This window comes from Borostomias antarcticus (genome assembly GCF_949987555.1).
Source record: "Borostomias antarcticus genome assembly, chromosome: 21".
In the NCBI taxonomy this organism is placed as follows: Eukaryota; Metazoa; Chordata; class Actinopteri; order Stomiiformes; family Stomiidae; genus Borostomias; species Borostomias antarcticus.
The window spans coordinates 1,670,590-1,685,910 of NC_140254.1; the positions used below are offsets into that span (position 1 = coordinate 1,670,590).

Sequence of the window (15,321 nt, forward strand, 5' to 3'; positions counted from 1 at the left end):
CTTCAGTAGGCTATAGGCCTAAATATGGTATATCTATTGTATTTAGGCCATTAGGCTACTAGCCATTGCAGGAACACGAGACTCGCTACTCCCACCACAGATCAGAATTCAGGGCGGGCTAATGTTACATGTTTGATTATGTTCTCAGATATGGGTAGTGGACAGGTGGGCTAGAAAGCCTTGTGATCTGCCTGCATGACGCCAGGTATCCCTGCATAGGACATATTCGAATCAGCGATTGGAACCTCGCTTCCAAAGATTCCTGTTGCTCCAACATGTCCGAGCGGTCAGACCACATCCATGGGTCAGACACTGCCTTCAGTACAATATTGTAATCAATAAATAATTCAAAACATTATTAGGCAGTATACCTTTCTCTCTTCCTTTAATTCTCGTCTTTTATTGAGGTTTAACGTTTCTCAAATCGTGGTGACCAATCAGAATACAAGTCATCCATTAAACTCCGCCTATATTACCCATGATGCTTTTACTTCAGAAAAGTGACGGATAACTATGCTCAATTCGCAAACAGCTGACAATAATATTCTGCATTAAATTCATACAATATAATGGTAAATGCTACTGAAGCCTACATTTACTGCGTGAAATAACATTGGTCTCACCATGAATAAAGCTATATTTCACGAAGTACATTCGTTAGATCAAAACCCTTCTCGGTAAAAAGGGCTTCTGCTATGTTTGGCACAGGAAGGGTGGGGGCATACCACTCCTCTTGCGGAATCGACATCAAGAGATTTCGGAAGCATAATTTTTAAACCTCGGGGCTGCCATTGATCGTTTGTCATGGCGCTCCAATATTTATGTTAAAAATGAAACCCGGCTGCTGTGGTAGAAGGATGGTTGCTGAATAACTGCGCTCGAAAAAATCCTTGTTCATGGTACATGCTATTTGGCAATCAGTGATACAAGTTCAAGTTGCAGACAATGTGGGATGAGCACAATAATACTATCACAATAAAACACAATAAAACTTTCATTTATATAGCGCCTTTCATAAAACCCAAGGTCGCTTAACATAGGGGCAGAACAGACAAGACACAAACATGGTAGACAGAGACACAACGTTACAGGAATCATTAGCTTTAGCCCCTGACCGCTACCATTAATGTTATGGAAGCTGCTGCTAGTTGTTGTGAGCTCATGAGCTAACTGATTATCCTGCTCTTATTGTGCTGGATTAGCATGGGAAGCATTGGAACTGATGTGTCCAGACGGCAAGACCTATTTTAATTTATCAGACATTATTTTATGTCATTTCAATTCACAGCTATTTCAGTGGCATGACTTAGCTTTTTCCTACCAGTCCCGAACAGAAACAAGCCAGCCATGCACATAAGCCAGGCTGGAGCTGGCCTGGTATTCCATTAGCTCCCAGATTGTACGCGCTATAAACAATGTAAAGAGGTTTAGAAAAAACTACAAAAAACTACAACAGAACAGTGCAATATAGCCTATTCCTGATTACAAAATATAGTATAGCTTACAGTGCAATAGGCCTAGACCTACCTAATACAAGACACTAATTCTGGGTTTTGGGGGAGTGAAGTTGTGCAGGTACACTCAGAAGTGCCTACATATAATATAAAATAATAAAGAGACGCCTAAAGAGAGTGCTAACATTTATATTGCCAATCTATACGTGAATGTGATAGGCTATGAGACACCCTTTGGATTGATCTAATCTCTGTTATTTGTGTGGTTTCCAAAACACCACTGAATGCCTTCACCAAGACGATGGGTGTGCTGACTTGCTTACTGAAAACTTAACTAAACTAAAAACGTAACTGCTATCAGCAATTAGGCTACACAACTCATTTTCTTCAGTAGGCTATAGGCCTAAATATGGTATATCTATTGTATTTAGGCCATTAGGCTACTAGCCATTGCAGGAACACGAGACTCGCTACTCCCACCAAAGATCAGAATTCAGGGCGGGCTAATGTTATATGTTTGATTATGTTCTCAGATATGGGTGGTGGTCAGGTGGGCTAGAAAGCCTTGTGATCTGCCTGCATGACGCCAGGTATCCCTGCATAGGACATATTCCAATCAGCGATTGGAACCTCGCTTCCAAAGATTCCTGTTGCTCCAACATGGCCGAGCGGTCAGACCACATCCATGGGTCAGACACTGCCTTCAGTACAATATTGTAATCAATAAATAATTCAAAACATTATTAGGCAGTATACCTTTCTCTCTTCCTTTAATTCTCGTCTTTTATTGAGGTTTAACGTTTCTCAAATCGTGGTGACCAATCAGAATACAAGTCATCCATTAAACTCCGCCTATATTACCCATGATGCTTTTACTTCAGAAAAGTGACGGATAACTATGCTCAATTCGCAAACAGCTGACAATAATATTCTGCATTAAATTAATACAATATAATGGTAAATGCTACTGAAGCCTACATTTACTGCGTGAAATAACATTGGTCTCACCATGAATAAAACTATATTTCACGAAGTACATTCGTTGGATCAAAACCCTTCTCGGTAAAAAGGGCTTCTGCTATGTTTGGCACAGGAAGGGTGGGGGCATACCACTCCTCTTGCGGAATCGACATCAAGAGATTTCGGAAGCATAATTTTTAAACCTCGGGGCTGCCATTGATCGTTTGTCATGGCGCCTCAATATTTATGTTAAAAATTAAACCTGGGTGCTATGGTAGAAGGATAGTTGCTGAATGACTGCGCTCGAAAAAATCCTTGTTCATGATACATGCTATTTGCGAATCAGTGATACAAGTTCAAGTTGCAGGCAATGTGGGATGAGCACAATAATACTATCACAATAAAACACAATAAAACTTTCATTTATATAGCGCCTTTCATAAAACCCAAGGTCGCTTAACATAGGGGCAGAACAGACAAGACACAAACATGGTAGACAGAGACACACAACATTAAGAAACGGAAGCACAACACACCTTGTTTTAACAGTATCATAAATCGCCACGGAACACCTGATTTATCACAATCGCCTTGGATATCTTTTAATAATCTTTATTTTTCCATATGATCTGTTTTGAGAGCATTCAGCTTGGGTGTGAGTGCAAAGCATGGATGTAAAAGCAAGCCAGCTACTTTTTGATCAGGAAGTGTAATCAGAGCACAGTGCGCATGCTCAGAAGCTTTTCAGTATGTAGGGATGGGCCCGACTTCGTAAAAAGGGTAAGGAAAATCTTTTTTTGTGGCTACATCACGCCAAATGTTTTAGTTTAAGAAAGACCTACTAATTTTACACAAGTGACTGTCGATATTTCCACTAAATGTACCATTTCCCTGAGGATATCCGACCAGGCTCTCAGAATGGCGGCAGCGCCGTGGCTGTACGTGCTGCCGCACAGGGAGACGTCATTTTTAAGGGGAGCGGAGAAAAGAAAGCATACGACGAAGGGACGTACAGTTCAGAAACAAGCGGCACGTAACCGTCACGCCGTAAATATAAAGGTTGCTAGCCAGCTGGGCTTGTCACAGACAAAACCACATTCTCCATGCGTAGCTGCCTTGGTGATATGAAAGTCCCACATTAATTCATTTGAAGTAGCAATGCAGCCCCTCGCACCAGTGTGGCACCATGTTAACCCGGACGCGTTGCGTGTTTTAGCTGTAAACCGGCTCGGGTTGCTAACTTTGCTAACCTGAGTTTAGCTTCAGTGAAATGAATCTTAGTGAGCTGGCCAACCAGCTAGGACGGTAACGAAGAAAGGATGCCAGCTGAGTACCAACATTGGTACAGTTCCCTTCACTAGCATTCTCAATGTTGCTAGTTAGCTAACGTTAGCTAACTAGCTTGCTAATGTTATAGGTTAGCTTGCACTAGCTACTGTGTCTTAGATGAGCAGTCAGCCAACTGGGCACTGATGAGTTCTCCAAGTGCCCCACCAGCCAAATAGGTAAATCTACTAGTAACGTTCTTCAAAGTGAATGCCAAAATGCATCAGAATCTGCAATCTACATGACCAGAACATTCCATCCTTGCCTTTTGATCAAGCTCTGTCTGCCAAAGTCTGGCATGCATTGCAGAGTGAACTGGCCATATTACCCCTCTAGTGTTAAAATGAACACATTTGGTTGTCCATAGGGAAAGCTAGCAAGGAAAGCTCTTCCTCCTTTTTGTAGTGCACTGGGAGAGGCCGTGGTGATGGCAGACACAGAGGTGACACTGTCCATGGGGGACGTTGTGATGGTGAGGGCTACTGAGGAGGACGGTGACCCTGATGATCCCAATAAAACACAGGTCATCCTCCAGCTTCAACCCATCACACCAGGGTAGGTAGTGGTGGGTACTGGGCGTGGCATGAGGGCAAAGACAGACACCCATTGCCTGACATTGAAGTCAAATCATTTTGTGCAGAGATTAGTATAGCTATGAAAACCACTTGAGTGAATTGGGAATGTACGGAATCTAGGCTACCTTGGGAGGATATTCATAGTGAATGCCCCCCCCCCCCACATGAATGTACTGTTTCTTCTCTTGCAGTATGGAAGAAGAATCAGGTGACACAGACGCAGATGTCGTGGCCATCGGAGCACACTCGGGTATATATAAGCCATGTCAGGATACATGCATACATCTCATGACGCACTCTGGCACCCAGGCCTCTCTCCGCTTGTAGCCTAGCTCTCTCTGACTCGCCCTCCTCTTATCGACTCTCTTGTTTCTCTCTCTCTGGGCGGGTGTCTTGAAAAGAAACCACAATGGAGGGGGAGGAGGTGGAGCTGGGATACCCCATCACGTGCGGAGACAGCAAGGCCGTGCTGTTGATCAAGAAGTTTGTATGCCCAGGAATCAATGTCAAGTGTGTGAAGGTACGTTTGTTGACGTCGGCCCGTTTTTACTTCTGTGTTTCACACGCCAACGCCGTGCCTCTTTTTAGTGTGCCTCCTTTCCCCGCCATGTTCCCCTCGCAGTACGAGGACCAGATGATCAGCCCCAAGCAGTTTGTGCACATGTCCGGCAAGGCCACCCTGAAAGATTGGAAGAGAGCCATCAGGATGGGAGGAGTCATGTTGAGGTGAGGAGCAGCAGACCTTCCTCGTACCCATGCTGCTGCAGATTTGAGCGCTGAATTATATGAAACCATTTACCGGAGCCTTTTATTGATTATCTCTTGTATCGTCTAAACTGTCCTCTCTTCAGAAAAATGATGGACTCAGGACAGCTGGACTTCTATGATCACAGCACACTTTGCACTAACACGTGTCGCAGCACCAAGTTTGACCTGCTAATCAATAACGCACGGTTCCCTCCTGATGGCATGGGTTTGACCACACCCACTTCCTCCCAAGGTGAGACCACACCCGCTTTCTCTCACAAAGTACAGGTCAGGAGACGGGGCATTACCATAGAGCTACACGTCTGTAAACGTCTTGCTTTTCAGTTGTGTAATAACAACATTCTACTGATACGTTAACAGCAGCAACAACAACAACAAGACATAATATACTTCAGAGCCAAAGTTACTAAGCCTGTCTTCGCCCCACTTGGAACCACAGCGCAGGTGGTCATAGGAAATGGCGGTCTGGTTGCAGCGGGGGAGGACAGGGCCGACATCCTGAGCGGCGCCGTGGAGTGGAGCTCGGCCGCCGTGGCCCTGGAGACGCCAGAGAAGAAAGAGGCCGGCGAGATCTCAGGTGAGTTTCCCCCCCGCCGTGATGGCGCCTGACCGTTCGCCGGGAATCCGAACCGTCCCGCGGTAACGCGAGACAAGCGCCACGGCTGAGGCCCCCCGCCTTGTTGAGAGGGGTCAGGGAAGAATTTTTACAGCTCACTTATCTGGCCCCCGGGTGATTACTGTTTTTTTGCTTCCCTCTGGAATATGTAGAGAGTGGGTCGTATGCCCACCTCCCTTGTTCTCTGTAAAGCGCATTGTGTTGCCTCTGGGTATGAAATGCGCTATACAAATAAAGCTTTGATTGATTGATTGATTGATTGATTGTGCCGCCCCCCAGAGGAGACGCTGACCTTCTGGAAGGGCATCGCGGACGTGGGTCTGATGGGGGAGGTGGTGACCAACATCAGCACAGAGCTGCTGGAGATGCTGAAAGGGGTGCAGCTGCGCGGAGAACAGGCCGGCATCCAGGACGCCGGTGGGTGGCCCACACACAGCATGGCGGCTAGGGAGACGAGCTAGAACACCCCTCAGCCAGTTACATAACGTAGCCCGAACTGACTGTTATGTAAAGTTCATGTCGCTAGTAATAGTTGTATGTGTCTGTAAATCGATATAGAGTAGGATATTATATATGCTTTTTTTGGTGTTTTTCTGTTTTTATAAAGCATGATGTTGAGATATTTACGGTAGATCTGTGTGTGGTTTCACTGACTGGTTGAAATGTGGTTGTGCTTCGTCCGTTTGAGTGACCATTTGATCGGTTGCCCACTGATCTCAGATTCCTGTCTGGTAGAGGTGGCGGTGCTCAGTAACCTGGCCCAGGTGTTCGGTCTGCTCGACAACATCAAGACCGTCCTGGAGAGGCGGCGGCAGCAGACGGACCCCAGCCAGGAGCACGTCCTCAGCACCCTCACCAGTGAGTAGGGCCTCTAAAACAAACACTCCAACTTCAACTGGCCCTCGACCGTGGGGGGAAAATGATCAAGGAGAGAGAGAATGGATTAGTAGGCGACCACAAAGCAGCAGCCTCCTGAGTCTCACACAAACAGCATCTGCTAGTCATGCCAAAACACATTCCACGTTAGTATTATTTCTTTTCAACATGGCCCAAAAACAGTTCAACGTCTGTCTGTCTGTCTGTCTGTCTGGTCTGTCTTGTCTGTCTTGTCTGTCTGTCTGTCTGTCTATCAGTGAGGAAATACCTTACTTCTGTAAAATCTGTCTTCTCAGAAGGCACAACATTGTAAACAAGCACTGAATCTGATCTGAAGTGGACCAGCGCTATAGGGTGGCTATTCCTCTTGTTTTGTTTTCAGTTGCCTAGGCTATATGCCTAATAAAAGGACCCTGTTTGCAGTAAATGTCACTCATGTTGACTGAGTATTATTTGAGTCCCATGAACACTCGAATGTTGTCAGTGACAGACACAAAATATTAGTTCATGTTAGTGTTTGTCTTGTTGACAATAGGCGGCAAGTGCCCTCTTGTGGCTAGAACTGGTTCTGACCAGTTACATTATATGCAACATTACTATGCAAAATTTAATATAATACTAATAATCTAATATATTTGATTTTTGGAAAATATTAAAGCGAGAAAGTCGAATATCATTTCTGAGCTCAGTTGACAGCCCTACCAATGAGTATGGACTGCACTTATAAAGTCATTAATCCAAAGCGCTTTACAATGGCCTCTCATTCACACACATATTCACATACTAATGGCGGCAGCTGCCATGCGAGGTGCTAGCCTGCTCATTGGGAGCAATTTGGGGTTCAGTGTCTTGCCCAAGGACACTTCGACATGTGGACAGGAAGAGGTAGGATTCATCATCATCATCAAGTAATATGACCTTGGAAATGTTGATTACGCTGCAGAATAAGTAGAATAACCTAACCGCAGCCCAAAGGCTGGTTTTAAGACAACTTAATACAGGTGTGTTGGTGTGCTAGTGAGTATATGAGCTAGTTCAGTCCAGCGCATCATCTGTGAGTGTGTCCTGTAGGGCTGTCAAAAAAAAAAAAAAAGTTTGAAAAAGTTTTTTTTTTTTTTAAATTTGAGCGTTTGAATATTGTAATATTAATAAATAATATTATTTATCAAAAATAATGCAGCGATTTACATTAATAACCGAACATTTATAGGCTACAATTTATTTACGGGCAATAATCCAATAATCCAGACCCAGCACCTTATCGAAAGATGAACCCCAGTGAGGGGTAACAGTGTTCACAAAACAATATTACAGTCAAGGGTTATTTTATTATATATTTTATATATATTATTTAAAAAAAATGTATACATTCGAATATCGTTCGAACTCTACTAAATTAATTCGAATATATTCGAACTCCATTTCATGGCACTTTTGACAGCCCTCCTGTCCTCTGCCTCTCGCAGGTCTGGAGCAGCAGCTGGAGGACCAGAGGAAACAGCAGCAGGCGCGGCCTCTCCTCTCCAGCCCCCCGCCCATCACCGGCGCAGCCCAGGCCTCAGGGGGCGGCGCCCCCAAGCGACAGGCCAAGCGGCCCCGCCTCCAGCGCCCCGCCTCCACGGCCCTCATCTCCTCGGCCGTCTCCCAGCAGGCCACCCTGCAGCCCCAGCAGTTCACCGTCCTCTCCCCCATCACCATCTCCTCGGTGGGCCAGCCCTTCACCATGACCGGCCTGCCCATCGCCGGCCTGGGCCAGCCCTCCAACACCGTCACCCTGCACACCCTCCCCGCCAACACCCAGCTCTTCACCCGCTACATGGTGGGCGGCGCCGACGGCAAGACGGACACCTTCACCCTCCACCCGTCCTCCGGGCTCACCCTGGTGGGCACGGCCATGCAGGACGGCGGCCAGCTGGGCGCGATGATGGGCCCCATGGAGCTGGTGCAGCTCGCCCAGCAGGGCTCGTGCGGCGAGGCCGAGGTGATGGGCGGGACGCTGCTGGTGCAGGAGGGGGAGGTGGACGAGTGCCAGGGACACACGGTCATCGAGATCGACCCGGCCCCGCCGGGGGGGGAGCAGACCATGGGCGTGATGGAGCTGCAGCTGACGGGGGAGGCGGACGGCGGGGAGGAGGGCACGGCCGTGGTGGTCCAGGGGGGGGTGGAGGTGGCCATGGTGGCCGAGGGGGAGGGCGAGGTGGTGCAGGGGGAGTTGGAGGAAGCCCAGGCGGGGGCGGACGGAGTCCAGGGACTGCAGCTGGACGCCTCCGGGCAGTTACCAGGCCTCCAGATCGTGGTGATCGAGGAGGGTACTCAGGGAGCAGACCAGGCCCAATGAGCCGCATCCGCGACAGCAGGGATGAATTGAACACTGGTAGACTCACAGGTGAGGTCAGCGCGGAGCTGCCCAAGACCAAGCCTCTGATCAGCTGTGGTCCTTCGTGGGGGGTGTCCTTTTATTTTATTATTTGGTCTGGTCCGTTGAATTTTTTGATAGAACAAAAAATGACATTGCAGCCAAGCACCGTATCCAAACAAAATAAGTTTGTTTTGTAATACGATTGTATGACATTTCAACCTGAAGACGCCTCAATGCACTTCATCAGAGGCCCATAGGACCCAGGCAGAGGGTCCCGACAGCCATAGATATTGGAGAGATACGGTCTCTCACTGCCCTGTGCTGATTGGTTGTAGGAGCTTCTCACCTCTTTATTGGGCCTTCTAGTGCCACAGTGTTCTATGGTCACGATGGACTGCACTGTCGGGAGTAGCATACATGGTATGTCTTTTTGCACTGTGTTTAGAACTAGAGACTTACTCGTGGGATTGTTGCAACACTTTCTAAAACAATAAAGTCAGCTCCCTACTTTATACAACCATAAAGTCAGCTCACTACTTTCTACAACAATATAGACAGCTCCCTACACATTTCTGTCCTCTTGAATTTGTTCCTTTATGAAAGTGTGATAAAGAATCCAAGGTACTTGCTGTCCTGAGAGAATGAGCTCCGTTCTCTGTTCTCTTTAAAAGGTTGTTTATTTTCATACTGATTCCGACTTAATATGCAAGCTCTGTGAGAGACGAAATCATTTACTGCCCTGTTACTTCCCCCTGCTGTATATGACTTCAATTGTGTTTATTTTAGAAAGGTTCTTTTTATGTCCCTCACAGTGTCATAGATAGAGTTGGACCTACTTTGCTTTACTCTGTTGTGATAGTCATTGCAAGTGTGAAAGATATTTAATGTCATATCGAATTTGCCCATATGGACAAAGAAGTCCTAGATCAAACGGAAAACAGTAGTTTTTAACCCTAACACATCTCTTAGGGTTCAGAAATGTGTGGTGCTGAAACTAACATCTATAGGCTATTAATCCAATTTGCTGGGAAGCTGACTTGCATCTGCAAGAATGTGTTCTACACTTATTTCAATTTCCAAGCCTTGAATTAACATGACTTTGTAATGTGTTTGAATAAATAAAAAGTGAATTAGTCAAGTGTTTGTCGTTATTTAACCACCAGAGGGCGTCGGAATCCCACTGTGTTTCGGATTGGGCTGAGAGTCAAGAATTGCTGCTGCATTGATGGGAAAAAATAGTCAGTCGGCACTGCCTTCATTTCCATGTCTCCATCCTCCAGGCCTCCTGCTGTGCGTGGTGTAATCTGCGCTGTCGTGGGTGGTGATCGCTAGGCTGGCTGTCTGGGCTGTGCTGACGGGGCACCATGTCTCAGCGCTCCCATCTCTCTCCCTGACTCCCTCAGATGCTCTGTGGGAGGGCTGATGTTCTGCACACACAAACACAGATACACCGAACAGCAAATAAGCAATAAGTCAACATGCCAACGAGGATTCTGAGATTTCTTGTACCTGTATGTACGGTATTCACCAATAAACTATTCCCCTAATACTCCATAATTATGGTGTGTGGGCTGTATCACAGGGGACTCTGTGAGGGACCCTGGGGGGGTCGGGGCCCCACACCCGAGAGGGGGCTGTCTCATGTTCTGCTGGGTGCGGCCTGCTGCCATGTGAATCACAGAGGTGTTCTACAGGTGTTTGGATTAGGTTTCCATTACATGTCCTGAGACGAAACAGACACAGTTTCCCAGTGTCCCAGTTTCACGGAAGAATGGTATGTTATTCAATAGGTTTAGGGTGGCTATTCAGACGATTGTGTGACCTGGTTAGGCTTTACCTTTCAAGATATTTCCTCAACCTTCCTCAGGAGGGTAGTAGTCAACAGTAGCTTTTAAAGTAGCATTTCCAAAAGTAGCACAGAACTGACACAATGTTACCATGGTGGGATGTTGCAATGGGGAGATATAATGATGCTAGGTTGACAAAAATAAATACATTTATTTATTTATTTATATTATTTATTTATCTTCTAGAGACATCTCAGTGATTCTCTAGCCGTAAAGGGTGCAGCAAATTCTCTGTTGTTACTCAGGCTAACCTGCCAGTGAACTGCACCACAGTTGTTCTCTGTGACTCCACTAAAACTAGATGGAACTGCATATGACAGAGGTATGTAGGGTCAGTAAGACTGATGACCTTCAAAGCATGGTGCCGCCTCGCTGTGGTTGTGGTGGCGAGAACAAACACACGCCTTGCCACCTTGCGCCTCTGTGCCAGCAATGTTGGTCTCCATAGGAGAGTCGTGTTCCTACAACAGAAGGCGTGACAAGTGGAGAGGAGAGAGGGAGTGCGGGAGTGTGACAGACGGAGGTGTGGACTCCATCAGTCAGCCGCGGCTGATAGAGGAGTTCTTGTTTACACGCAGCCGGGCTGATTGGCGAGCGACTGAGCCATGGATTGTCACCTTGTCTGTCATGCCAACGGCCGTATCTCCCTCCCCTTATCTCTGTCTAAAGACAGCCTGCTGCTCGGGGGAGAGAGCGATAGAGCGGCTTCAGCTGCACATAAATCATCATTTCCCACATCCCTCCTTTTTTCACCCCCTAATCTTATCCACGAGGAGGGATTTAATTCTTCCACTTCTCATCTGTCCTGACTCCTGAAATAGCAGAACCTCAAGTGTGTAACCCCATACCCTCATGATTATATAACACCTGTGACTCCTACTGATAACCCTGCATCAACTCTGTGTTTTGGGGTGTTTTAGCTCTTATCTTGCCCCTAGACTGAATCGTCAGTATTTGTAACTGACTACTGTAGTTCCACAAACAACAAGCAATCCATGGAGGTTTAAGAGAATGAAATATGAAAATAACCCCTTAGATTGTATTCTGGTGGCTAGGAAAAAGCATGATGTTCGCCTGCTTGTAGTTTGAGAAAGAGGATCATTCAAGTACCACAGATTGCTTGATTTGCATTTATGACACGTGTGACCTGGTAACATAGTACTGTATAATGAAGAAGATCAAATGAAACGAACCAAAGAAGAGAAGCATGAAGCAGAATTCAAGTGCCTGAGCCGTGGGCAAAAGAAAACGCATAAGTTAAGTAGCCTACTGTTTGAAGAGTTGTTGGATGTAGAGGCCGTGCTGATGGGCAGTTACATTTTGAGTTTCTTTTTGAAGGACTGAGGGGGCGAGAAGGAGAGAGAGAAAGAGAGAGGAAGGAAAGATTGATGAGTAAGATGAGGATTTCTCTCGTTAAAATGCAGGAGATGAACTTATCACTTGGGGAATGTCCCATTTGAATATGAATTATAATAAATTGGATGTGGGGTAGATAAGGCAGACACACACAGAGGTAGAGAATATGGGAGTAGGCTCCAGCTCAAAGACTCAACTCCTGCCTGTGCGGCTTGATCCTAGACTTCCTGTCCGGCCGACGCCAGGTGATGAGGATGGACTCCAACACCCTCAGACCCTCAACACAGGTTCCCTCCAGGGTTGCATCCTGAGCCCTATCCTCTACTTCCTGTACACCCATGACTGCGTAGCCATGCACAGCTTCACCAGGGTGAACAAGTTCAGTTAATAGGCCTGATTACCAACAACCATGAGACAGATGAGACCTGCAGGAGAGAGGTCAACAACCACAGTGGTTCCAGGAGAACAACCTCTCTCTCAACATCGACATGACCAAGGAGCTGATGGTGGACTAGGCTACAGGAAGAGAGGAGAGAAGCTGTACCCCATCCTTTATCAGTGGGTCCACAGCGGAGCGAGTCAGCAGCTTCAAGTTCCTCAGGGTCTTTCTCACTGAGGACCTAACCTGGGATGTGCACACCGACCATGTGGTGAAAAAGGCACGCATCTTCCACCTCAGTTGGTTGAAAAGGTTTGGCATGGGGCCCAAAATCCTACGGGTCTCCTACAGAGGCACAACAGAGAACATCCTGACAGGAAACATTATAGTGTGGTATTGGAATTACTCTGCTCTCAACCGCAAAGCACTTCAGAGGATAATGCGGTCCGCCCAAGACATCAGTGGGTGTGAGCTTCCCTCTATCCTGGAGCTATACAATGGTCGGAGTGCAAGCAAAACCCACAGGATCATCAAAAACCCCAGACACTCATGTTTCACTCATACACAGGCTCACTCAAACTCAGACTGTAGCCTACTGTACATACACACACACACACACACACACACACACACACACACACACACACACACACACACACACACACACACACACACACATACGTCTTCAGTGTTTGCCCATGGAAATTGTTCCCTGCTTTTCTCCCATCCAAGCTGTCCTCCAGGGGCAGCCAGGAGCAGTGAGCAGCCATTGTTCATGGTGCCTGGGGAAGAGCTCAGTCCAAGTCGTCTTGGTCAGGGAAGAGCATCTGTTTTTCAGCATGTTTTTTGCATTGGGTTCTTTTGGGAGGAAACCCTTGCAAACACGGCGAGAACATGCAAACTCTGCACAGAAAGACCTGGGAGACTTGCGGTGAGGCGACAGTTAGAATATGTTATTAAATAACTTGCCTGGTAAAATTAAGGTTACAATAATTACACATGTTTAAAACTCTTTACAACTAATGTCATTCAAATGCTCATTCAAATGCTGTTACAACTGTATAACTCACTATTGATAATAAGTAGCTTATACACTGTAGGACAAATAAACCCACTTGAATTTGAGCTTCAGCCTTTCTGTGATTAAACAACAATGCCTACACAGCAGCTAAGCTCCAAAGGTTTGTAGTGTAAATATTTATTTTTTATTCTCATGACACACACACACACACACACATACACACACACACACACACACACACACACACACACACACAACAATGCACATTTGCACCTTTTATATACACTTTACACACACTATAGCCTTCTATTCTTCTTCTTCTTCTTCTTCTTCTTCTTCTTCTTCTTCTTCTTCTTCTTCTTCTTCTTCTTCTTCTTCTCCTTCTCCTTCTCCTTCTTCCTCTTCCTAGGAAGTCTGACTTCCCATGCATGAAAAATCACAAAATTTTGCACATACAGTATACAGTAGGTCCAGTCCTATGCCAGAAGTCCTCAACTGGCCTAGGGGGCCAATAGTCCTGATGGTGGTCCTGAACAGTCCTAAGTTTAAAAAAAATAAAAACAATCATAAGAAATCAGCCGTACTTGCTATCACTTTGCAACCACCACCAACCTGTAGGCCCAAGTGAGAAGGAAATTCCATATGCTTTGAGCTGGCAGGAATTATGAAGCCCATCACTCTGTTTTTCTCAAAAACTGTAAAATCTATCAAACCCTACTCCTCCCACATTTTTGGGTCAATTGACACCTCAATTGCTACACTACATCTTCAGACCGTCTTCGATCTTCACAGCATCAAAATGTTTTACGATAAACAGTACTGTATGCAGCTATTGCAAATACTCACTCAATAAATCTCCAATGTTCATGAAAAAACATTTTTATGACATTTTTCCGAATTTTATCTCAAAAACTGTATTTTTGACAGTAGTCAACAAGTCTGTCCCCTCAAACTAATGCTGTTCATACAGGAAAAATACACTACCCACAATCCTATAGTGCAACAGCAATGTCTCCACCAATCAGAGACGCTGTTGTTGGCAACCCCACCCCAATAGCGGACCCTAGGACTACAACTGGCTAAATTGACTTTGATTGATAGGACACCTGTGCCACTGATTGTTTGAGTGGTTTCCACCCGTCTTGTTAGTCTGTGTATGTATAGCCTAGATGTAACTACCCTCTTGTTCTTTGTCTGTTTATTATTTTCTGTAGCTGTGCGTTGTCCTGTGCCAAGTTATAAGTCTTTTGTTTTCCACTTGTTGAGTGTATACCTGGGTTTTATTGTTTAGTCTTTGGTTCTGTTTTTTGCCACTCGTGGTGCCTTTATTTTAACAAACATCATATTGTACAATAGATTCAGTTAATTTATTGTCTCTAATTTATGCTAATTAATTAAAAATCAAAATGTAAAATATCATATGTACACAAGTGTGAACACCCTTTGATATGACACCCAAAAGTGAGCTGAGGGGCATTTTGTTTCTACTGATGCTGCTTGAGATGTTTCTACAACTTAATTGGAGTCCACCTGGAGTCATTTCAATTGATTGGACATGATTGGGGATTGCCAACACCTGCCTATATAAGGTCCCACAGTTGACAGTGCATATCAGAGCAACTCCAGCCCATGGGGTCAAAGGAATTATCTGCAGACCTCAGAAACAGCATTGTGTCAAGGCATAGATCTGGAGAAGGGTACAGAAATAATTCTGCAGGTTTACAGGTCCCAAAGAACACAGTGGTCACCATCATTCGTAAATGGAAGAAGTTTGGAACCACCAA

The 15,321-nt window shown here is 45.7% G+C and overlaps 1 protein-coding gene across 1 annotated transcript; it reads left to right on the forward strand.

Annotated features, from left to right (window-relative positions):
* Positions 1-3,182: 3,182 nt before the first annotated feature.
* On the forward strand, positions 3,183-9,958 carry gmeb1 (glucocorticoid modulatory element binding protein 1). The gene is made up of 10 exons (XM_084455689.1): positions 3,183-3,194; positions 4,146-4,295; positions 4,507-4,565; positions 4,717-4,835; positions 4,938-5,041; positions 5,167-5,315; positions 5,523-5,660; positions 5,979-6,116; positions 6,420-6,557; positions 8,042-9,958. The coding sequence occupies exons 2-10, from the start codon at positions 4,168-4,170 to the stop codon at positions 8,911-8,913; spliced, it is 1,845 nt and encodes a 614-aa protein (XP_084311815.1). The 5' UTR covers positions 3,183-3,194; positions 4,146-4,167; the 3' UTR covers positions 8,914-9,958.
* Positions 9,959-15,321: the final 5,363 nt, after the last annotated feature.